General features: G+C 37.6%; 2 protein-coding genes across 5 annotated transcripts in view; one reads left to right on the plus strand and one right to left on the minus strand.

Annotated features, from left to right (window-relative positions):
* The window catches only part of slc39a11 (solute carrier family 39, member 11), a 163,831-nt gene that overhangs the window by 7,070 nt on the left and 132,761 nt on the right, over positions 1–24,000 (plus strand). For both annotated transcript variants that reach the window (XM_082152173.1, XM_082152174.1), the window contains exon 4: positions 9,704–9,862. In XM_082152173.1, coding sequence (XP_082008299.1) covers positions 9,704–9,862 — 159 coding nt within the window. The remainder of the gene's footprint in view (positions 1–9,703; positions 9,863–24,000) is intronic.
* On the minus strand, positions 17,673–20,736 carry LOC309485345 (E3 SUMO-protein ligase ZBED1-like). Of its 3 annotated transcripts, none has more exons than XM_082152176.1 (3): positions 19,030–20,736; positions 18,773–18,875; positions 17,673–18,649 (listed from the first exon to the last, which is right to left on the minus strand). In XM_082152176.1, the coding sequence occupies exons 1-3, from the start codon at positions 19,474–19,476 to the stop codon at positions 18,312–18,314; spliced, it is 888 nt and encodes a 295-aa protein (XP_082008302.1). In that variant the 5' UTR covers positions 19,477–20,736; the 3' UTR covers positions 17,673–18,311. The 3 variants fall into 2 exon arrangements, 1 of the variants encoding a protein (XP_082008302.1); XR_014201137.1 differs by having other exon boundaries at positions 18,773–20,736.

A 24,000-nucleotide genomic window follows, 5' to 3' on the forward strand; every position in this document is an offset into this window, starting at 1 on the left:
TTTTTCCCCCCAGACAGATTCAGTGTTGTGTAGGTCTGTATTAGGTGTTCACTTTGAAGACAAAAAAGTTTAGTCGTAACTTGAAAATGCGCCTCCCACGTCTAATCATCATCAGCGTATCGAGCACTTCTGAGGGAAGGTGGACAGATTTAATTATACAGGATGTAGAATTTAAATGCGGTCTAATGCTCTCCATCCCCGTCACTGAGCCCGATTACAAATCAATACTGGGCCGATGAATTCAGAGAAGAGCCTGGGATGGGATGGCTTGAAACGTTGGATAAAGACTGTGTGTGTGTGTGTGTTAGAGCTCAGACTGAGAGGAGAAGAAAAAATTCAATTACGGTTAAATTGGTAATAAAACCGTTAATGGCCAATTTGGATCTTAAATCTGATTTCAGGGCTCATTTCAATTCATACATTTTAATTATTCATTCAGTTTAATTGCTGTAATTACTAAATGTCTATAACAGGCACGTAGTGCTGAAACAAATCAATGATTTTATCATGACCCCCTAAAAGTGATCCGGCAGACCAAACCGTAAGTCGTAGAGAGTTGAAACTTTAAGGGATGGTAGTACACATCCTCGCCCCAATCGGCCTGATGGTGGCGCCACAGTGATCAAAAAGTATGTAATGAGTCATAACTCCTAAACCGATCGTCACAGGCTCAATGTCTTATATTGATGGAATCCTTGGTTCAAGGCAAACAAAATGCATGTCACGGATTCGATCGTCACCCTTGTGGCGTAATTTTCAGGTATTTTGGATTTTACGAAAAAAACAAAAAAACAAACCAGTGTCTAAATATTCTGGAGTCTGATTGTTAATAATTATCTAAAAAGGTTGAAATTTTGATTGACGTCTGCGATGGGACACCAAAACGTTCAAAGTGGGCGTGGCCACTTTTACTAAAACGGCTATCCCTCTTGAACGGAATGAGAGAAACTCGGCTTGGTCTGTGGTCGCGTAAAAAGTTGCGGCGACTGGCAAAAACAAAACACGAAAACAGCTATAGCTACGAAACAGTTAGTCCGATTGACTTGAAAATTGGCATGCAGTGTCTTTGTCCAAAGTGCCATGATTGTCTACGAGGACATTTGTGTATCTCGAAAAACAAGGCTGCTGTCGGCCAATGAATTTCGAGCGGCTGTCAGACAAGGTTAACGGAGGCCGATCGGAACGAAACGAAAACGAACTGACTCACGGCTCTAGAGGGGTACGCCTTCACGCTTTTCAGGTATAAAGGATTGTATATCACACGATTTTGTGTACATGCCCAAGACATTCAAACCATATGATAGAACTCCTCATTCTGAGCAACTTTGCCTCTAGGACCGCCGCTGTCAATCGAATCATTTGTTAAATATTAGAGATTATTTAAAAAAACCTTTAACCTTTTTTTTGGCTCAACCTCGATAACTGACAAAAAGCTTTAAAACATATATGTCCTTAGTAAATTGCCTGTTTTGGCTGTAAATGGCTCAATTTCCGTCTATGATCTAGATGGTTGCAGGTTTGTTAAATTAAACAATAGTTTTTTACGCAGTGGCTTAAAGGCCTTAAAGCACTTATACCCCGTTAATTGCTGCTTGCAGCTATATTTATTATTAATTTTTTTTTCCAGCTTAACCTGCATACCTTCCAATTAAGTTTTCTCTGGTGATTTTTAAATGGTTGATGTCACACAAATTATAAAGGATTATTGGATTACATGCTTATATAGTGCGTACAGTGCAAAACTGGCAGGTGTAATTTGAATTATAATTGTCTTTTGAAGAAAAAACAGGTCGCTCTAGTTGATTGTCTCTGCTGTAAATGTAACTTTGTGTTATGTTCTGTATTGGCTTTGTATTGTACTCTGCAAAATGACTGTGAAGCTGAATCTAATCTAATGTAATAGTTTGTGTTTTTTTTATTTTATTTGCATTTTAATTTAGATTAAAGTTAGATATTAAAAAATATGTAAATATATATTACATGGTGTCACTGGGTTCTTATGTTTGGTAATGTGTACTGTTGCTCAAAGTCACAATGTCCCTCAATATGGATGTGTGGACGCTAGTGCAGTGCTGAAATATTTCTGCTGGCAACACCGAGGTCCAAGATTGAAAAAATATCTGAAAATAACAGACACACACACACACACACACATACACACTGGGCGAGCGGCTCAACTGTGTGTGCGTGATGTTAGTGTGTGTGCATGTGTGGCTGCAGCAAACAGCGCATTTTATTGACGGTGCATTAAGATGAGGAAAGAAAGAATCTCCACCTGAGGGCAGGCTAATTAATGAGTTTTCCTTCATTTTACAACATAGAAATGGGGTTTTCAAGAGGATTAAATTCTCCTTCAGCTGCAGAAAGATAATTAGGCTTTAGCTGTAGCTTCGTAATTGGACTGCACAACAATCAACTAAAAGTGCTTTTAGTGACTGTGAGTTTAATACAAATAGACAAACACACAGATGTTAACAAAGAAAATAAGTCTTAAACAACTTTATTTTACAGATAAGGATAAGTTGTGGTTCACTGCATTTGTGGACCTTTTTTTTTAAACCTTTTTTATTTATTCATTTAATTTTCATGGATGAAATTTCATTTAATTGTTATTTAATGCCATTATAGTTTTTAATAATGTTTATTAATATTTTTAATTGCCATTTATTCTATATTTTCAGTTTCAATTTTATTTTAATTTCATAGTTTATGTAATTATGTAAAAATAAAAATAAAAAATCTGTTTTTTATTTCAGTTTTATTTATTTATTTATTTCCAGGTAATAATTTTAGTGCTTCACCTTAAAGTAAATGAAAATTTAAAAAAGTTGCTTTGGCAACTAAATGTACAGTTTCTTACTGGAATAATAATAATAATAAAAAAGTTAATCCACACTTTCGTAATGTAAGGATCACAAGGAAGGGAATGCAAAGAATGTTTTTTCCACAACTTGGTATTTCAAAACATCTTGTAATCTTCAGAGTCTCTATCGTTTTGTTACTGGAGTAATCCTATTTCTCGTATTTACTTCTAGATATTATGTGGAAATCGGTGGGCGGGGCCACAGATGCTATGATGTAGAAGTAGGCGGTCCTTCGTTGCACTATGACATCATACTGAGGAAAAATCCGAAACGAGCTGTTTTTGCAGCTTGGTTTCAATAAAAGCCGTTTTGGACTAACGAAACTTGCAGGAGTATTTTTAGAGTACGATGACCTCTTATATGTCAAAAGATCAAGAAAAAAAAATTGATTTCTCAATTCACGAGCCCTTTAACTGAAAGCACAAGGTTCACCTTTATCTCTGAAGGACAGCCGTGCATCATCGCTCGGTTCCTGAGATTGCCTGTTTGTCTTGTAGTTGTGTTTCATCAGTCAATCAATAGGCCTCTGAGCCCCTGTGCAATCACTGCGCCTGTAATGAGCCATTAACTGAGCAGGTATGTTCGTCTTTGTGCGGGAACATGTCTAGACACTCAACATTATTATGCCGTCTTGTTCTTATTCAAAGCATTTCCTCTTGGGGAAAGAGGTGCACAAGAAAATGAAATGATTACCCCCTTCCAAAAAGAAAATAAATAGCACACCTTTTAGAGGTGTCAGAACCTCAGAGTTTAATTGACCTGAAATGCGCAGCTCAGTTGGGTTCATTATAGAAGAAGTCCTCGATTAACCTGCGTGTTTCACCCCTGATGTTAATAACAGCTTTAACCTCAAAGGGAACAAAACGGATGTCAAATGGAGCAGGAAATTGAGGTTTTCCACAAGACATAATAATAATAATAATAACAACAATAATCGTAAAGTGCTGCTTTGGCTGCTACGGAAATACAAGTGTAATTTCCAGAGACAGATAGCTTTCCATGAATGTTTTTTTTTTTTTTTCTCTTGTCCTAACAGAATAGACTCTAGCCCTATTCGGACGGGACTAGTTTAACATGGAGAGATGGGGTAAAGTAATAATTACCAGAGCTTCTCTGTGATTTTAGTCCCGTCCGAATGTGCATCTCAGAGATCATCACGGACAATGTCAGTAAAGATTACGGCGACTTTTACCTTCAGTAAAAACGTCTGGAAAAAGGACCTCAGGTAATACTAATCCCGTGGGAATAGACCTGCTGTAAATATGTATGTAAATATTGCGTCATTTCGTGTTTATAAGTAGTTTTCCGCGGTTTTTCAAGTATGGAGTCGCTTGAAAAAGCATCAGTTGCGTTCTAGACGCTGGGACGAGTCTGTGGCAAAACTCAAGTGTTTTACACACACCATTCAGATCAGAGAGAAGATCGACAGCACTTGTTAGAGGCACGAAACTTCTTTTATCGTTAGATAAGTACCAACACAATCCAATCTAAAGTTAATTAATACATCGTTCGACCAGACATAACTGTTTTATATATATATATATATATATATATATATATATATATATATATATATATATATATATATATATATATATATATTATTAGGGCTGTCAATCGATTAAAAATTTGAATCGCGATTAATCGCATGATTGTCATGAGTTAACTCGCGATTAATCGCATTTAATCGCACATTTTTTTATTTGTTCTAAATGTACCTTAAATTAATACTTTTCAAGTTTGTAATACTCTAAATCAACATGGGCATGGATAAATATGGATGCTTTATGCAAATGTATGTTTATTATTGAAACCATAGTCAATATATAGCATAAGGACGAGACATGTTTCAAAGGTCATAGATGTTTTTCAAAGAACTTGTTCATGTCTATTAGACACATAGAAAGAACAAAAAAATGCCAGGTTACCATTACTTCTCTTTCTTTGCACTGAGCAATTTACTAACACAAACATGTTTAGATTTTTGCATGACAGGGCAGCTCTTCTGAAAATGCTAAATGTACATTTATTATTTATTATTACATTGTAGTTTGTCTCTCTCTGTGCCCATTTTGATGAAGCTAAATTCTCAATAAAACTGTTTTCATTGGTATATTTTACTGTTTCTGTTGTCAAACAACGGAATGAATTTGAAATGGTGACTGAAACGCGACCCATTAAGACATAACCAGCTCTTCCTTCCAAGATGTTAAGTTAATCTGCACAACAATTCTGATAATCGAGCCGTCGTCTGGTGAAATCAAATTCACATAAGATAAAGACAATATCTGTGTTCTGATTTCGGCGTTAATCGCGCGTAAAAAAAATTAGTGCCGTTAATATGATCTTGCGCTAACTTTGACAGCCCTAATATATATATATATATATATATATATATATATATAATATAGGTTATATGTGTTTGCGCACCTGATATCAGGAAGCAATGTAATACACACATGACGACAGGAGGGTGACGGCGATGCGCAAATCGAGTTACTCTCCCACTTCTGCTAGTTTTACAGAGATATCTTATCCTGTGCGAACTGGCCATTTCTTAACCATTAAGAAACCATTGGCCATTTCTTAGGCCATTATCTGTGCTTTCAGTTAAAGGGCTCGTGAATTGAGAAATCTATTTTTTTTTTCTTGATCTTTTGACTTCTAAGAGGTCATCGTACTTTAAAAATACTCCTGCAAGTTTCGTTAGTCCAAAAATAGCTTTTATTGAAACCAAGCTGCAAAAACAGCTCGTTTCGGATTTTTCCTCAGTATGATGTCATAGTGTGACCAATGACCGCCCTGTGGTAAAATTACATCACTCCATCTACCCTTGTAAAGTTAATCCCGTCCGAATAGGGCTTATTATTAATATTAGTCTTAATAGTTTAGTAATGTAGTATTCTAGTGCTGCACGATTAATCCAAATAAAACTAAAATCACAACTCGGTTAAATTTTATATTATTTTTTATTGGCAGTGTAATATTACAAAAGTAATGTTTTTTATGTTGTTTAATTTGTTAATGTTAATGATATTTATTATTATTATTTATGAACATTGACACTGTTATTGAACTAAATCGAATAAACATTCAACTAAATTGAGTTTCATAACTGAAGAATTTTACAATAATAAAACTTTTCCTATTTATTACTGAGAAGCTTATTTGTATAATCTGTAGCGCTATAGAAATAAATGTTACTTGACTTGAGTTGACTGTTATTTTATAGTCATATTTATATATAATCGCAAAAATGTTGCCCAAATTGTACAAACAAGTACAGCAAACCTGTACAAATACAATATGCAGTAAGACATTGATGGTTTGGTACATTAAGTAAGTGTGTAATATCAAACATTTGAACACTAATCAGATTATCTTAAAGTCATGTTAATCCTGTTGTGCTGAAGGGTTTCTGCAGGTTTTAATGTTTTGTTTTCCAGAACTGTGATGATGATGATAGCTTAATGAACCATTAATGATAATCCAAATGATTTTTATTGTTTAGTTTTTTTTAAATGTTAATTGTAGTACACAGCTTCCCAGATGCGTTTGTTATGAACAAGAAGTTGCATTACAAATAAGAATTACCTGTCACTTTTCATAATTACTTTTTTAACCCTTCAGGATTTTTATTAAATGCAGATGTATTTGTAATGCCACACTCCTCCTCAAATCCTCTCGTCTTTCTCACCGTCTGTTTTTGCAGGACTGCTTTAAAACGTTTATAATGTTTGAAAAGCAAGGAAGCGTGGAGCTTTTTTAACCTGGTGGAAAGCTTTCTTAATTATTCATCATGTTTTAAAGTGGACCTAATATGCTTTTTTTCAATGTTTATATTTCTTTAGTGTATAATGTTGCTGTTTGAGAGTGAAAGCAAAGTTTCAAAGCACAAAGTTCTTCTCTATATCAGTGTCAGTGTTTCTGAACTCCTGAAACGCCTCCAGTGTAGTCTTGAGTTTCTTCCGGGAACGAACACGTCACAATATTCCTCATTTAAATAATTAATACGCAGAATAAAGTGGTTGAGTTAGTTAGTAGTGTGTTAAACTGGTGGTTCTGGTAAAGGGCGGGGCATTTCCCAGACACACTCGAAGCGCTCGACCAATCAGAACGCACTGATCCAGACGACCAATCAGAGCACAGTGTTGGAAAAAGTAGGTGTGTTTGCTTTGTTTTACATTGTTACAATGTTTCCTTGAGATTCTGTCGGTGAGTTTATGTGAGTGAGTCATTGTCTGCTATTCTTGTGTGTGTGTGTGTGTGAAATAAAATATCACCTCTCTGAGTAAGACACAGTGCCGGTGTCTTCCTTTAGGTCCTGATATCGTCACCAGGGTGCCGACAGGATGAATGAACAAGTCTTTGATCATGATTTAGCCAAAAATGTTGGACAGCATAGAAAAAATGTGCTCTTTTCTGCTTGAGGGTTTTGTACCACACTTTTCAATCATGAATAATATAAAAGTCTTCTTATGCAAACTGGAGTTTGGAAGATTTGCATTCTGTATCGAATGTGTTTTAAGCTGATTTTATTGTCAGAGCACAAAATAAAAGCATCAAAAAACATCATAATTCAACTGTATCTTTGTGTCTCAGTAACATATGCATGCTGTGAGCATAAATATGATCTTTATGACTAAACAGATTGTTTTAAAGCAGCTTTACAGAGATAACAGGAAAATAATGCAACAAAGATGTATTTCTGCTGTAAAGCAGATCTAGAAGAAAATAGCCAAAAAAAACAAAAAAACAAGTAAGACGGTTCATTTCTGTTGTAAATAAGTTATTAATTTAGTTAATTAATCTATACAGCCGCTCTGGAGAAAACCGTGATGTCATCGTCCAGCTCAGTTCAGTTCTCATATAATGCAGGAGATCAATAATATTGCCCCAACTAAACCGTATTTGAGTAGTAAACAAAACTTCAGAAATGTTTCTTGTTACATGCTCTTTCAAATGCTATTGTAATAAGCTGTGTGCTATATTCCAGTTCTGTCACATTTACAAATCAGAAATGAAGATCTGAAGTGATTAATCTAAAACAATCCAAATTGAAATTGAATGGCAAAAAGTTCAAAAGGAATGAAAAATAGATCTCACACTCTCACACATTAATTTCTTCAGGATTCTGTTGCAGATGATAATTCCCCCCCCCCCCCCCATGCCTTTTCCTCTCATCTAATATCCAGTCGGTCTCTTTGAAGAAGAGTTTGCACTTCCCTGTCAAACAGAAGCTTGATAATGCTGCATCTTCTCCTCTCTGATCACTGCGCTGCTCTTCTCCATTACCAACAAAGGCTTGTTTTAGCTTATCATTAGCGTGATTCTGGCCATATTAAGACACATTTGTGAACAAAAAGTATGGAAAATCCAATTTAACCCTGTAAAGCCTTTTTTTTTTTTTTTTTATGGGTGGTATAATGCCCTTTTCACAAGATGTAAAATAAGTCTCTGATGTCCCCAGAGTGTGTATATGAAGTTTTAGCTCAAAATACCCCACAGATATTTTTATATAGCATGTTAAAGTTGTAAATTTTTGAGGGTGAGCAAAAACGCACTGTTTTTGTGTGTGTACCTTTAAATGCAAATGAGCTGCTGCTCCCGGCACAGGGGGCGGAGCTTCAACAGCTTGTGTCCTGAAAATGTCAAAAACGTTTAGCCTTTTTATGTTTACACCGGAGTCAGAAAGATGGAGAGACTCAAGAAGAAGTGATAACATGTAGAAGCAACAGAACATTTCTGAATGGTTAGTTGATGAATTTATGTACCTAGCTGATATGGAGTTATCTTCTAGTCATTGATTAGCATATTCTGTCTTGATAATCTATAAATCGCGTTCCCGGGGTCGGAGTTTATGTAAATTCTAGGGTTGGTGATGTCATTAACCCTGGAGGAATGTGGTGTAGTCTCTACCAGCCGTTTCTTGTAGTCCTTAAACGATTTCTTTAAAAGCAAATATCTCCCTTTGCTTTGAACTTTGAGGGTTGTAACTTTGCAGATGTTGTTAACGCTCAAACAGCAACATTACACACTAACTAAAGCTAGAAATGTGAAATCATAATCAACCACCCCTTTAAATGGAAAAGTTCATTGTGACTTCAGATGAAAAAGTTTGCATGCATGTTTTATGTTTTGTATCATATTCAATGCTTCAGCCTTTTATGGCTCATATCGTTTGAAATAGTGAGAATGTGGAGAAAAAATTAAATATGCTGATATTTGTGTGGACAAAAAGAAATTCTGATGCTTGTCAATGTAAATCAATGAGATCTTTATAACAGTATAGCAGATACTTGCATAAAATGCATACAAATATCAAAATCTTAGTAAGATGATATTTAAATGCTTAGTTTTATGATCAAAGCTCTGTAGTTTTAAAACACATATTGCAATGCAATACAATGATGAATAAGAGATGAACAAATAAACCTTCCTCAAAAGCCTGATCATCATATTTGAGACTCACATTTGAACATGATTTTTCTAAGAAATTAGGTATTGATAATCAAGTAAACCGAGTTGCTTCAGTCCAGTAAGTGTTCATCTTGAAATATTAGTAGTAACTATATCAGATATGATACAGTAGGCTTAATATAGGGTTAAACTAGCTGTGTTTTGCACATGACAGTGAACAAAAGTAAAGGTTCTTAATTGGTATTGATGGTTCCAGGACAAACCTTTAACATCCATTGCATAAAATGTTCTTTATAGTGGAAAAAAGGGTTATTTAGCCAAAAAATGGTTCATTGCTCCTTTATTATTAAGTGTAATTGTTGTGTTTTGGTGTGTAAGAGTGAGATGTGTTGTGTTTAACCGTGTCTCTCGGTCCTCAGGTCATGCTGGCGGCGTCCTATTGGTCCCTGCTGGCTCCTGCTATCGAGATGGCCGAGGAATCTGGGAAATATGGGGACTTCGCGTTCCTCCCTGTCGCTGTGGGGTTTACACTGGGAGCTCTGTTTGTGTACATTGCAGACCTGATGATGCCTGTTCTGGTGAGCTTTATTTGCAGAGCACTTCTCTGGTATAATCCGTTCCAATATACAGTAGAAAAAACAATAATATTACTAGATTAGAAGTCAAGTCACCTTCATTTATACAGCGCTTTTAACAATATAGACCGTTTCAAAGCAGCTTTACAGTGATAATATGACATTAAAGTAACAGAGATTGTTTTGGCTTTATAGTAGCTCTAGAATAAAGTTATTGTCCAGATAAAGTTAGTTTTGATTGATTCACTTCCGTTGCAAAGATCGTTAGTCATTAACTTGCACAACACAGTTTTAACTGGAAACCTTTAATGCGATCCGGTCTGATTAGTGATTAGTTTCTGCAAATCTGAGAATCGGTTATAAGCAACGATTTTTATTACTTTTCACAGAAATTCTTCACAGAAACCAGGTTGCATGAAGTTAAATGTTTTTGTTCAGTATGTATACAAGTGAACATTGCTTATTACTAATATATACATTGGTATACTGATTTCATTCTTACATGAAGTTGTTTAGTGTAAAACTTTTAAATTCTAAATCTAAAAAAGTCATCTTTAGCTGCATTTTTATCTGTTTATTCTAGAGTTCAATTCATGTTAGGATTAATTTATTCTGTTTAATACCCTAATCAGTATTTGTTAGTGGTGGGCCGTTATCGGCGAGACTCTTATCGCACGATAAAAAAAATATCGCCGTTAATCTATTCTCCAAGTTGGGTTGGGAGATGGCTCTATACTACACAAGCTATGATGACGCAATCTACCCGCGGCCGCGAGGTAAACCCGGCTGCAACGCATATTCGTCGTCATCTTAAGTAAACACGGCTGAAAGTGAAAGCTGGTGAAAAAGATCGGTGCAACATCCATTATTTGGACTTGGTTCGGGTTTAAGCCGTCAGATGAGCAGCAGCAAACTAAATACAGAGTGTGTGGGGTAACAGTTCGGTAAGTTAACACACGACTAATCCGTTCGACCACCTCAAATTCAAAACGAAACATGATATCACTGAATACCAGCGCGCGCGTATTATTCCCATTCCAATATATCTTAGTGGTGTAGCACATAATCTCGATTTTAAGAATCGTTGTTGTGTTTCTTTTTAACTGAAAAGACATCAGTTAGACAATATTCTAATTTTAAATTTGGGGTTTCATAAGCTCCAAGCCATAATAAACATTAGACCTACTTAAGTCTCTGCAGCTAGTGTACTTAAATTTTATTTATCTGCAAAATTATGTTGTATACTTACAGTTTTGCACAATATATGTTCTCAAAACTACATACACCCTTTAAAAAAAAAAAACATTTAGCAGTTGTTTAGCATGGGTCTGTGTAATCTGTTCTGAAATGGTTTTATTATAATATACTGTATATCGTTATCGCAAGAGGCTGCAATGTATATCACAATATAGATTTTAGGCCATATCGCCCATCCCTAATTGATAGCCTATAGTAGTTGATAATAACATAGGCCTACCTAATGTTGCCTATGGACGGTAACAGTACAGTAGTAACCTTTTACAGTCTATGAGTAGAACAGCTTTCTCAAGCAGTTTGTGATGCATTTTGGAAACAGGAGATGAGCCCCTGGTCTAATGCGCCACCTGGCTTGAGAAACCCGTTCTCAAAGACTTACTTTTATAGTCATTATTTGGGTAGCACACATATTCTGAATGCCTTCGGCAGAATTCAAATGAGCCATTTTAATCTAGATTAATCTAGATTAATTTCAAAATTAATCTAGATTAATCTAGATTAAAAAAATTAATCTATGCCCACCTCTAGTATTTGTACAATAACTCATAACATGGATGTGGTGTTTAAAGCTGTAGTATGGATGGTTGAGAATGATATTGATGAAAATGATGAGCAGGTAATTGAGAAGCCGCACAGCATTTAGGAATCTGATCAATTTTATATTTTATATTATATATATATATATATATGGATATTGATTCTGACAGCTAAACACAAGATATTGTTGATTTGACACCATACTGACTGCCCCGCACATATGCTTCAATTGTGAACTTGTGACTTGTAAAAATATAATGCGGCTGATGTAACATAAGCATCTTTCTTTATTAATGTGTAAATGTCATCTGAACTCTCTTGGCTCACAGATTAACAGCTTGTAGCTATCACACTAGCATATATTCTTCCATTATTAATATATCCGTGAACCCATTAGCCCCTGCTGTTGTTGAGACATGAGGATGAGAACTAGCTAGAATTTCCTCATTTCTTTTTCACTAAGCATGTGTGGAAAAACTTAAGAGTAGCAAGCTTGTCAGGTGGCCCTAACTTTAAAACCTAAAGTGACACACACACACACACACACACACACACACACACACACACACACACACACACACACACACACACACACACACACACACACACACACACACACACACACACACACACACACACACACACACACGCTCACACACACAAACTCACAAACACGCTCACTCACACACACACACACACACACACACACACACACACACACACACACATTATTAATTAGGGATGTAGGATATGGTCATGGAGAATAAGGCATTAATATGTGCTTCATAAGTACTAATAAACAGCCAATATCCTAGTCATATGCATGTTAATAAACAACTAGTTCATAGTGAGAAATACTAAATTCATTTAGAAATACCAGATCTTGTAAGCATAATTTATCTTGTAACTGGTTCCAATCAAACGGAGCATTATAACTAAACGCCCGTTTAAGCCGGGGACACACTTAACGAGTGTTAAGCCGATTATTAATGTAATTTGATACCTATGACTGATCATGCACCAAGTCAGAGACAGTTTCGTTCAGTCGGTGTTCACATTTGGTGGTTCACAGCTAGTTGTTAAGTTTGTCCCCAGCATTACCCATGTTTGTTTGGACTTTCGGGATGTTTAAAAGACAATAATCTTTTGAACGGAGACCATAATTCTTTACACCTTTTTGAATGATATGCTGCTGTAAGTGAGAGGGGAGCAAAGCCAAAATAATTGTATATATAAATGTGTATCAGTGCTTGAGTCTACGGGATGACAATGCAGGCCATCCAACCCCGAGAGCACAGTAAACAATGATGGATTTGAATTTTAGGCCACAATAATTTATTAGTATGATGTAGGGTCTCCTTTTGCGGCCAATACAGAATCAGTTGACAGATGCAAGTCCTGCGCAGCGGCCAGAGGGATTGAGCCGTTCCTTTACAGAACAGCAGCCAAGTCATGATGTGATGATGCTGGTGGCTTTCCTTCCTTCCTTCCTTCCTCTTCTTGTTCATTTCCTTTATTCCATCTTTGACATTTCCTTCCTTCCATCCATCCATCCATCCATCCATCCATCCATCCATCCATCCATCCATCCATCCATCCATCCATCCATCCATCCATCCATCCATCCATCCATCCATCCATCCATCCATCCATCCATCCATCCATCCATCCATCCATCCATCCATCCATCCATCCATCCATCCATCCATCCATCCATCCATCCATCCATCTTATTATTATTCCCTTTTCTCTTCTTCTTCCATCCATCGCCATCTTATTATTGTTCCTTCCTTCCTTCCTTCCTTCCTTCCTTCCTTCCTTCCTTCCTTCCTTCCTTCCTTCCTTCCTTCCTTCCTTCCTTCCTTCCCTCCCTCTCTCCCAGAACAGCGGCCAGGTCACTACGTAATGCTGGTGGAGGAAAAAGTTTTTTGACTCGCTTCTCCAAAACACCCCAAAATGGCTCAATAATACTCAGATCTGGTGACTGTGCAGGCCTGATACACGACAACCCCTTATCTTTCAACCATTAGGTGTACAAGGTCTTTCTATCTAAATTTTTGTCTTTCCATCACACAAAGACATTTGAACAGTATTAAGTCATATGGATAACTTTTATGGAGCTTTTTCGTCATTTGGCTTGAAAATTCTTTTTCATTCCAGGGTGAACTGTTCCTTTAAGCTGTGCTCTTAGCACATAGACAATGCTGGTGGAATATAGTGACACTGCAATCAGTTTGAAATACATGCGCAGGGTCTCCGGTCGAACCCCCTCCTCGTGTTTGGACAGCTGGTGTAGTCACTTTTACTGGCACTGTTGGCAAACACTTCGACCGAAAGAGCGTGAGATGATGCCAACCCAGCAACCCCCAGTGAAGTAATTACCATGGCTCCGGTCCAAAGACGCGTATCACACGCCGTTTATCCTCCCTCGACACACAACGCCATTTCCCACGTTCTCTATTGTTGCCCTGCTCCTCGTCCCCAGGTTGTGTGACTGAACACCTGTCTAAAGGCCAAGCTGTCGCAGGATTGAGTGTCTGGAAAACTCAAACCGGTTGGACTTTGTTACACATAGACAAATCTTGCTACTTTGTTACTCTGATTAGTTGCCCATTTACAATGGGCAAAGTTGGCAGTTTGCACTTGAGATGTTTTATGGGTAAAATGGTGTAATGGTTTTGTTCTGAGAGCTGGACTCGCTGTAATCTCTGGTGGAACAATGTAAACATCAAACCAGTGTCAGAAACTCTTGGGTCTCTTGAGTAGTTGTTTACTGAGGTTAAGAGAAAGTAGAAACCCATCTGTGTGTTGCTGTCTTTTATGTCTGTATGGGCTGTTGCATTCTGGGAATTCAGTAAAGTGAGGAATGCCAGTAACCTGGATGTGATCTCGTCCAAGTGCTGAGATCATTGACTTTCTTTCACTCAAGCCTTTTTAATACCACACAGTGTTGATTTGATTTCCTCCTGTTTCCATCCATCCATCCATCCATCCATCCATCCATCCATCCATCCATCCATCCATCCATCCATCCATCCATCCATCCATCCATCCATCCATCCATCCATCCAATTCCCTTTTCTCTTCTTTTTCTTCCATTGCCATCTTATTATTCTTCCTTCCTTCCTTCCTTCCTTCCTTCCTTCCTTCCTTCCTTCCTTCCTTCCTTCCTTCCTTCCTTCCTTCCTTCCTTCCTTCCTTCCTTCCTTCCTTCCTTCCTATTCCTTTCATTCCTCCTTTATTTTTATCTTCATGTTTCTCATCCTTTTCCTCTGTCAATCCTTCCTTCATCATCCTCTTCCCCCTTTTCTCCATTTTCATTTCCTTGCCTTCATTTGTCCCTTCTCTTTCTCTTTCCGTGTTCTTTTCTTTCCCTCTCCTCCCTACTTTCCCTCATTTGTTCCATTTTCTTATTTTTCCTTGTCCATCCATCCATCCATCCATCCATCCATCCATCCATCCATCCATCCATCCATCCATCCATCCATCCATCCATCCATCCATCCATCCATCCATCCATCCATCCATCCATCCATCCATCCATCCATCCATCCATCCATCCATCCATCCATCCATCCATCCATCCATCCATCCATCCATCTTCTGTTTTCCCTTCCTCTTCCTCTCCTTGTACTTCTTCTTCTTCTTTCTCCATTTTTAATGTTGTCATTCTCTTTCCCCCCTTTCCTTTCTTCTTTCTTCATTGTTTTCTTCCTGTTTTTTGTTGATTTTATCCCAACTACAGTCAAAAGGTGAAGTTTGAATGACAAGTGTTAGGTCTGGGTATCAACTGAAGGGATGGCACATGCTATATCTCATTACCCCATGTGTTAACCTGCCCTTATCTTTCCTCATTAGCGTCTCAAAGGCTATTTTCTCTTGTCAGCCTCACGAGTCCCATTATAATGCAAATTAGTGTATTATTTTTTCGCTTCATTTGCTGCCGGCGTGCTGGTCCTGGACGCTGCTCAGTTTCTGCATTTTATAGCCGTTAGAGCAACACTCCACTTTTAATGGCTCTCCCAAAATACACACTGCTTATTTGATTTCTCTCTCATGTTGTATGATGGATGGTAGCCATGTATTTTGATTATTGATCCATAAGGCTGAAAAAAAAAAAAAGATTTGTTTGAAAATGACCGTCCAGAGCCTTCAGCACAACAGAACACCATACATACAATCACATACATCACATTTAGAATTTTATTTTCCCTAAAATTTTATAAAATAAATGCTTTTGCACGCACACACACACACACACACACACACACTTTTATGGGCAGTAAAATAAATAATGGCCGAGACATTTTCTTAAATCACCCGCTAGAAGCAAAAATCCAAAACCAAACTTGTTTACAGAGAGAACTTTTCTTTTTGTTGTTGTTAATATGCATCCCAATCTATGTGACCAGAACGAATTATCCTGTTTGTTGTGTCTGCTATTTCACTCCTGCTCACAGATGTGTGTAAGCCCGTTTATCGGTCCAAACGGCGGTTTCCGCCAGAACGGGTGAAGGTCTCTGCGCATTACTGTCTTTCCACGTGGCAAAGAAATTTACTTCCATTTTAAGCTTTTATCTGACTCCATTTTATATCTGACTCCATTTTATCACGACCTCGAATTTAAGTTAGATTGCCAATTGGTTATTGGTCAAATATATAATAGGATAGCAATACATTTGATTTTTTCTATTTAACTCTTTACTTATGTTTTACCCGTTCATATTAGGAAGCCATGTCGCTCAGAGGTCCTCACTTCTTGTTTTACTATATTCCTGAGATCGGTCTCATTCACGTTTACACAATCAAAGATACTTTGGTATCGCCCCCGTGATTGCATACACTTGAATTTAACGTAACGTTTACTTCAGGCAGAGGTATGACCACTACTACAGATATATGTCAACCAATATTAGGGGTGTAAATTGGAGCCTTCATGACGATTCGATACGATACCGATATCTTAAGCCAATGATTCGATTATTTTCGATACTTCAGAATTCCTCTCGATACGATTCGATTCGATTCGATTCAATACTAGATATTTTTAAATGATATCTATTAAATTTCAAATAAATCAACAAAGATAAATAATTAGCCTTTTATTGAGAATACAGAAACAGTATTCTATTACTGTTACACTATAGCAGTTGTGCTCAATGCACTATAAATAGAACAGCAAATATAACAGTTAAGGCCATTGCACACTGAGTCCGAAATTCGCATCCGAAATTTTCGCACGTTAAAAAAAATATTCGACCTCACGTTATGTCAATCACGCTTGCACACTGTCTACGAAACTTTCGTCCGTAATAAAAAAATTCGGATCGGGTTCGATTTTCTGCGTTTTTCGCATCCACAGCCAGTATTTTGAGAGGTTTTTTGGACAATTCAGAGCCACCGTACAAGCGAACGACAAAATCCACAATGGATTGAGCAGCCAATTCGATTACTAATCATGTATTATTTGGGTATAAAATATAACCTGTATACAGCTGTTCTGTCTGCCCAGCGCTTCCGCCGGCCGTGTGTGTGTGTGTGTGTGTGTTTGTGTGTGTGTTCGCGCGCGCGCCCATACCTTAGACATATACTGCCAGTGTCTTTTCAGGATCGATTGGTTCACGGAAATTGGTGGTCTTCTTTTTGGCTCCAGTATCGCTAGCAAAGCATCAAACTGTTCCACTGACAATCTGAGGTAAATTTTGAATCGTTTGGGATAATTTCGCAACTCCTTGATAAGGAGGTGAAACTCCTTCCTCTCGGCGCAATCTCAGGATTGGATGGACCCAATATTTCCTCTTTCTTTTTCTCTTTTTAAGAAGAAAGAGGGCAACAAAAACAAAATCATCCTCACTGCTTGACAAATCCATTTAGTATTTTTTGCGTTTTTTCCCGCAAAGGTTTAATAAATACGCATCGGACCGGGTGTGCAAGGTTTCTGTGCGTGACGAATTTTAAGGCTGACGAACACGAAAAAACGTATACGAAAATTTCGGACTCAGTGTGGCCTTTACTGCATCTACAGTTACAATAAAGTGCAAGCAGATAAATTGTAATAACAACAAAATAAAAATAATAAAGTCTAATGCTTACAGTGCAGGTCTACTATGGCCAATTAGCCTATTCACTGTAAAAATAAAATAAAATAAAATAAAATAAAATAAAATAAAAGACCTCTACAGCCTACAGTTCAAGTACATCAACCCTGCACGTTTCTTTTATACAAAATTGGTTACATTTTAAAAATACAATTTGCATCTTATTAAGAGGTAATGGTCGCACATCCTCTGCAGTAGATGAACTGCAAATAGAACAGTTAACTCCACAAAATCAGTTAAAGTGCAATAATAACAAAAAGTAACAAAATTCTAGGACATAAGCCTACAGCCCATTCACTACAAAATAACAAAAATGCATTTGCATTTTAGAAGAATGAGGTATTTAGGAGCATGGCTCATGGTTTGAGCTATAGCAAGGGCCTTGCAAATAGAACAGTTACTCAACAAAACAGTTTAAGTGCAGTAAGAATCAAAAGTAACAAAAGTCTAGGACATAAGCCTACAGCCCATTAATGGCAAAACATCCAAAAACAAGGAGACTGACCTCTACAGTTCAATACTCTCAGTGGTGCTCCTTGACATATTTTTCTTCAAGAAAATCAACTGGTCCACATGCTCAGAAGACAATACACTACGCTCTGAACGCTCTGAATGTCCCCTGCTGTACTAAATACACGTTCTGATGGTACACTTGTACCAGGAATGCATAAGTACGTCTTGGCCAGGTCTGCCAGGAGAGGAAACTCAGCCTGGTGAGCTCTCCACCAGTCTAACACCTTACCATCTAGTCTCAAAGATGCAACATCTCTGTACTTCCTAACTTCATCACGGGCAAGTTCTTTGGATGTTTTGTCTCTGACACTTGGGTCCTCAGTGCAGAAGGAGTCGCCAAAAAGGTCTTCCAATACCTTTGATTTCTTGGAAACAGGAGGGCATTCTAGAATGGCACAGAAATAAAAAATAAGACTTGATTATAGTTGTGTGTTATTGTGTTTTATATATATATATATATATATATATAAGATCTATAAATATCAAGTATGTCTATATGAATACATACCTTTAGTGGTTTCTTCTGCATCACACACCTCATTTAGCTCCATAGAAATCTGGTGAGGAGAAGAGTGAGGAGGTGTTTCCTCAGGCTGGGCCTCTGACTCCTTCTGACTCATTCATAACACAGACAAACACATACACATAAAGGCAAAGTTATAAGTAAATAGCTAGAGTACTCAATGGAACAACGGGTTCATCAGTATTACTATTAAATTAAATTAAACACCATCACTAAATTAACCAAGATGAGAAACAACCTACCCTCTGTTCATTCAGCTGTGCTGCTTCTTCAGCAAGATATTCAAATGTTTGGTTTCTTCTCTCATCACCCAGGAAAGGAAGCTTTTTAAATCGGGGGTCTAAAGCAGCTGCTCGAAGTAAGAATGGTTCTTCGTCAACATATCGCTCTCTAAGATCATCAGACATGAGCCGTTTCATGTCTTTGATTAAGGGGGAGTCATCCGGTGAATATTCGAAATGCGCCAGCAACTTTATTCGGAGAGGTGCGACGATGGACACAGTGGGTTGCTTCTCCTCGCACATCAGAGTGGTAGCAGCCTTTAGCGGGGCTAGCAGACTCACCATTTGTTCGGCAGCCAAGAGATCACTTTCACTGAGTGTGTGCACGTCACACGAGCCTTTTCTGACTTTCTTGTCGAGAAGTGTCGCCATCACCGCAGCTTGTTGTTCAAGAAATCGCTCCAACATCTCGAAAGAACTATTCCATCGGGTTTTCACGTCTGCTTTGAGCTTGTGGGGTGGAAGCCCCAGCAAACTTTGCTTCTCCTTCAAAACTGTGGTCGCAACTGCGCAACTGAAAAAAACTCACAATTCTTCTCACACGCCCTAAAAGCCTTTCTGTGGCAGCAATCTTCAGGCCATCTTGTGTTGTCAGATTGAGTGTGTGCGCGAAACACTTTATATGTGGTGATAACCCTGCCTCTTCACCAGCTTTGATCATGTTGGAAGCGTTGTCGGTTACGAGAGCCGGTGCCTTGTCCAATATACCCCATTCTTCACACGCACTTCTCAGAACCTGCCCGATATTAACTCCTGAATGAGTGTCTCCCAAGACACGAGTCTGTAAAACATGGTTTTTCATTTGCCATTTGTTGTCAATAAAATGACACGTTACAGTGATGTAGGACTCCGTTGTGCATGAAGTCCATCCATCTGAAGTTATGGCTACTCGCTCTGCACTCATCAGACCCTGAATAACTTCATCACGAATTTTGGTGTAGAAGTTCGGAATATAGGACTCGCTGAAATGTTGCCGTGAGGGGATATTGTACCTCGGCTCAAGAACTTCGAGCAGGTATCTAAAGCCTTTGTTCTCTACGATGCAATAAGGCCTCATGTCTTTGCATATAAAAAACGCAATGGCTTTGGTGATGTTTTTAGCTCTTTTTGAAGTGCTTGACAACTTTGGAGGAAAAAACGTTGTCAGTGATGTGGCGGGCGTGGAAGCCTGGCCCTGTGTTCTTTCTTTACACTCGCCATCAATACCATGGCGCCTTTTCAGGTGTGCGGATAGATTCGACGTATTGCCGCAGTATCTTATCTCACACTGACAGTCTTTCTCTTTGCAAACGGCAACATCTCTTACCACTGCTCCATCTGTTTTCCTGAAGCCAAAATACTTCCACACCCATGACTTGACGCCGACTGGAGTGTGTAACGTTAACATTTCACTTTCAGCTCGCTCTGCCTCTGACGCTTCCATCGCTCTTGAAAGACTCAACAATGTGCGTGTGTGAACATAGATAGACTAAGAAGAAGAAGACAATAATGAGGTTAGCGCCACCCGCAGCTTAGGAGTAGGTTGTACGCACGCATATGTCGGAGCGGATGCTGAAAATAGACAGGCGGCAAAATAAACACATTAATCGATACTCTTGCGGACGCATCGATGCATTGAATCGTCGGCTGTATAATCGATGCATCGATACGAATCGATTAATATTTACACCCCTAACCAATATTACTTCTCTTATAATAGCTTTGGATTTGCCATGCTGTGGTTTTCCACGTACACTTATCTAAAGCAACATTAAATTAAAACAGAGGTAAGACACTCAGATTTAGGTTGGTACTTTTGCTGCCCTAAACGGAAATTCACTTCTTGTCTTTGCAAAACACGTACACTTGAATCAGTCGTCACTAATCTGATGCAAAACTTGCAGTAATTTACGAATCTGTTTAACCTACTTGGGAAAACAATTTCAGAGTCAGTCGGAATAAAATCAAATGTAACAATTTATTATGTCAGGTAAATGTATCACGCCAATTTCATAATCAGTTCAAAGATAATAAATACAAAACATCAAATGCTCTGGAATAAAGAGAAAAGATACGAACCTGACATTAGAAAATACATGATGGACTCTGTTAAAATACATCACAGGCTAATTTGAGTAACAAATCGCCCCGAGCCTCTTGATGCAATTCCATATATATCCAGACCAAGACAGAAACTTCTTTCACATGGAAACATTTGCTAACAATGGGAATTTGCATTCAGAGTTTACACCTTTTGAGAGCAGCCTGGAAGACCCCTCAGTGTGTGCAAGTTATTTCTAAACTCTTAAAAACTTTAGTACCTTTTGTGTAACTTCTTTGGGCATGAGACCCCTTGTACCAGTCGCACTGAGACATTTCAAATGATACCAAACATGTATAATTACTTATTGTACACATTTAACATTGCATACCTTTTTAGTGAGATTTAGGTGAGGAGGAGCAGAGATGATGAGACTGTAGAAGTGAGGTGTGTGCTGCGTCTCGGATGATGCTGATACATATGCAAGAGAGAGTTCAAATGTTAATTCTCAGGAGAGCCTTTTGCTTTCTCGCGGGGTAGCCCAGACTTACTGGCACCCGCCTTACATGTGCAATTAAAACTGTTTCATCTGACTGCATCAAAGAGAGAGCAGACTGGAGAATACAACATCCTCAAATTGCAACCCTTGAGTCCTCATCTTGGTAGTCTGCATAGCTTTACTGCTCACACACACTTGATCTCATTGCTCATACATATTCTTTCTGTAATAGGGCCCTATGAAAATGTGGAGTCATAAAATCCATATCATAATTTACTGATAACGTGGAATGTCACGGAATCCTGGAATCTTCAGAGCTGAGAGTTCGCTTCACTATTTAATTTGATTAAAAACTATCGTCTTCACTACAACCTACCAAAATGAAAACTTTAATAAATTGTGACTAATACATTACTATTGTACACTACAATGTACCTCTAAAAGTAATAATAATTTTAAAATAATAGTAGCAATAATAATAATAATAATAGTAATAATGCAATTATAAAAATGTCTTATTTTAAGGAATATCAAGATTTTAAGGAATATCTACATTTTTCTTCCATGTTTTAATTTTAACAGTAACCTATTTTGCAGCGCTTCGTTTGCCTAAAAATACATTTTCTTTTGATTAAATTTCAAAAGATTAATTAAATATTGTATGCTTTTATTTCATGACCACCATTTTTGATAATAAATTTGTATTCAATTATAAATCCAGAAAAAATAAAACATTTCACTATAGAAATTTTAATTAACTATTAAACTTAAAGTTTTATGAATTGATTAGACATTTTTGATTATTACAATTTTATTAAACCCTTAAAAAACTGAATTTGGGAAAAAGAAATTAAATAGATTTCATAGGGCCCCAAAACTTATAATATTTTGTTTGTTAAATTATTTATGTTTCTTGATTTCAATGAATTAGACATGCTTTTTGATTACTAAAATTTAATTTAACCATTAAAATGGAATGCAAAAAAACTTGGACAGAATTAAAAAAAAAACATTTAAAAAAATTAAAACAGATTTCATAGGGCCCAAAAAAATATTTTATTGAGCTGTTAATAATTTGTTGTTAAAATGAAATCTAGAAAAAAATAAATAGAATTTGGAGAAAAATACAAACAAATGTAATGGGGGCATACTGTAATGACATAGATTGTCACTCTCTCCTTTTATTCATTTATCTGTCTTGGATAAGGATCTTTGTGTGAGGTAGAGAATCACTTCAGTCCATGTCTTGGTGTGTGTCTTCAGTGTTGTGATATCTTTATCTGACCCTGTCTGGCATCTGTCAGCTCAATAATACACAGGAGGAACCAGACACTGGTTAGAAGAGACGTAAGTAGCGGCTTTCGGTGCTTGGAGTATTTCCCTCTGCCGCACCTTTTATGTCACACACTAATCAGGTCTTTTCATTAAAACGATAAGCCTTGAGAGGACACATGTTACGGTCAAGCATCTGAACCATGATAAAAAAAAACAACAACATTATTTTCAAACCGTTTAGAAAGGTGTAGCAAATCATTTTAGCTGGTGCCGCTTTGTACCTTGAGCATGCAGTTCTAGCCGTCTGCTTCAGTTTTTTTCCCCCATGTCATCAAACCCAACATTATACTCATCCTCTGTCATTTTCCGCTTGTTACGTGCTTTAAACCCCCGATATACAGTACTTCAAGCGAAATCAAAGAATGAACTGGTATGATGTCATTTCGAACAAAATCAGGCCAACACGAAGTTTGCAAACCGTTTACTCCAGCTGGTAAACACCTTCAAACTGCGATTGGTCCTTGGTGATGATGTAATAGGTGGGTGTGGCTCGGAGGCTCCGCCTTCTTTGATTTATCCTGTTCAGTCCCTCGAAATCAGACTTCCTTGAGTAAAAACATGAACACACTGAAGAGATGCTTTATAATAGAAAATTAAGTTGTAATTGAAAGCGACAGTGACACTGCTTCACTGTAAAGCTGCTTGCTTTTAAATAATCTATGGTATAAAGTGTTTTATGTAAGGGTTAATGCCCGACGATGTGTCCATTGTCAGGTATTAATGGACGACGGCGAGGCGTGATGCGCGTCGGACGGTTGCCTCCGCCGAAGTCCATTAATACCTGACAATGGACACATCGAAAGGCATTAACCCGCTTATACCATGGTCACTTGCCAAATAACACATTTAAAAAAAATTAGTTTATATTTGAATTAGTTTTACAATCGAAATCTAAAGTTTTTACAAACAATAACTTGGTTTCCCTGGTTACGCCTGACGGTTATTTAGCAACCGGAGATATTTATAGTCCGCTCAGCTCGTAGGACCCTTCAGTTTACTGCCTGTTGCTATGGTTACTCACAGCTGATGTAGCCAGCACATTTATTTATTAATTTCGAACGGTAAACAGTCAGTTTCA

The sequence above is a fragment of the Leuciscus leuciscus genome (genome assembly GCF_965113295.1).
Source record: "Leuciscus leuciscus genome assembly, chromosome: 21".
NCBI lineage: Eukaryota > Metazoa > Chordata > Actinopteri > Cypriniformes > Leuciscidae > Leuciscus > Leuciscus leuciscus.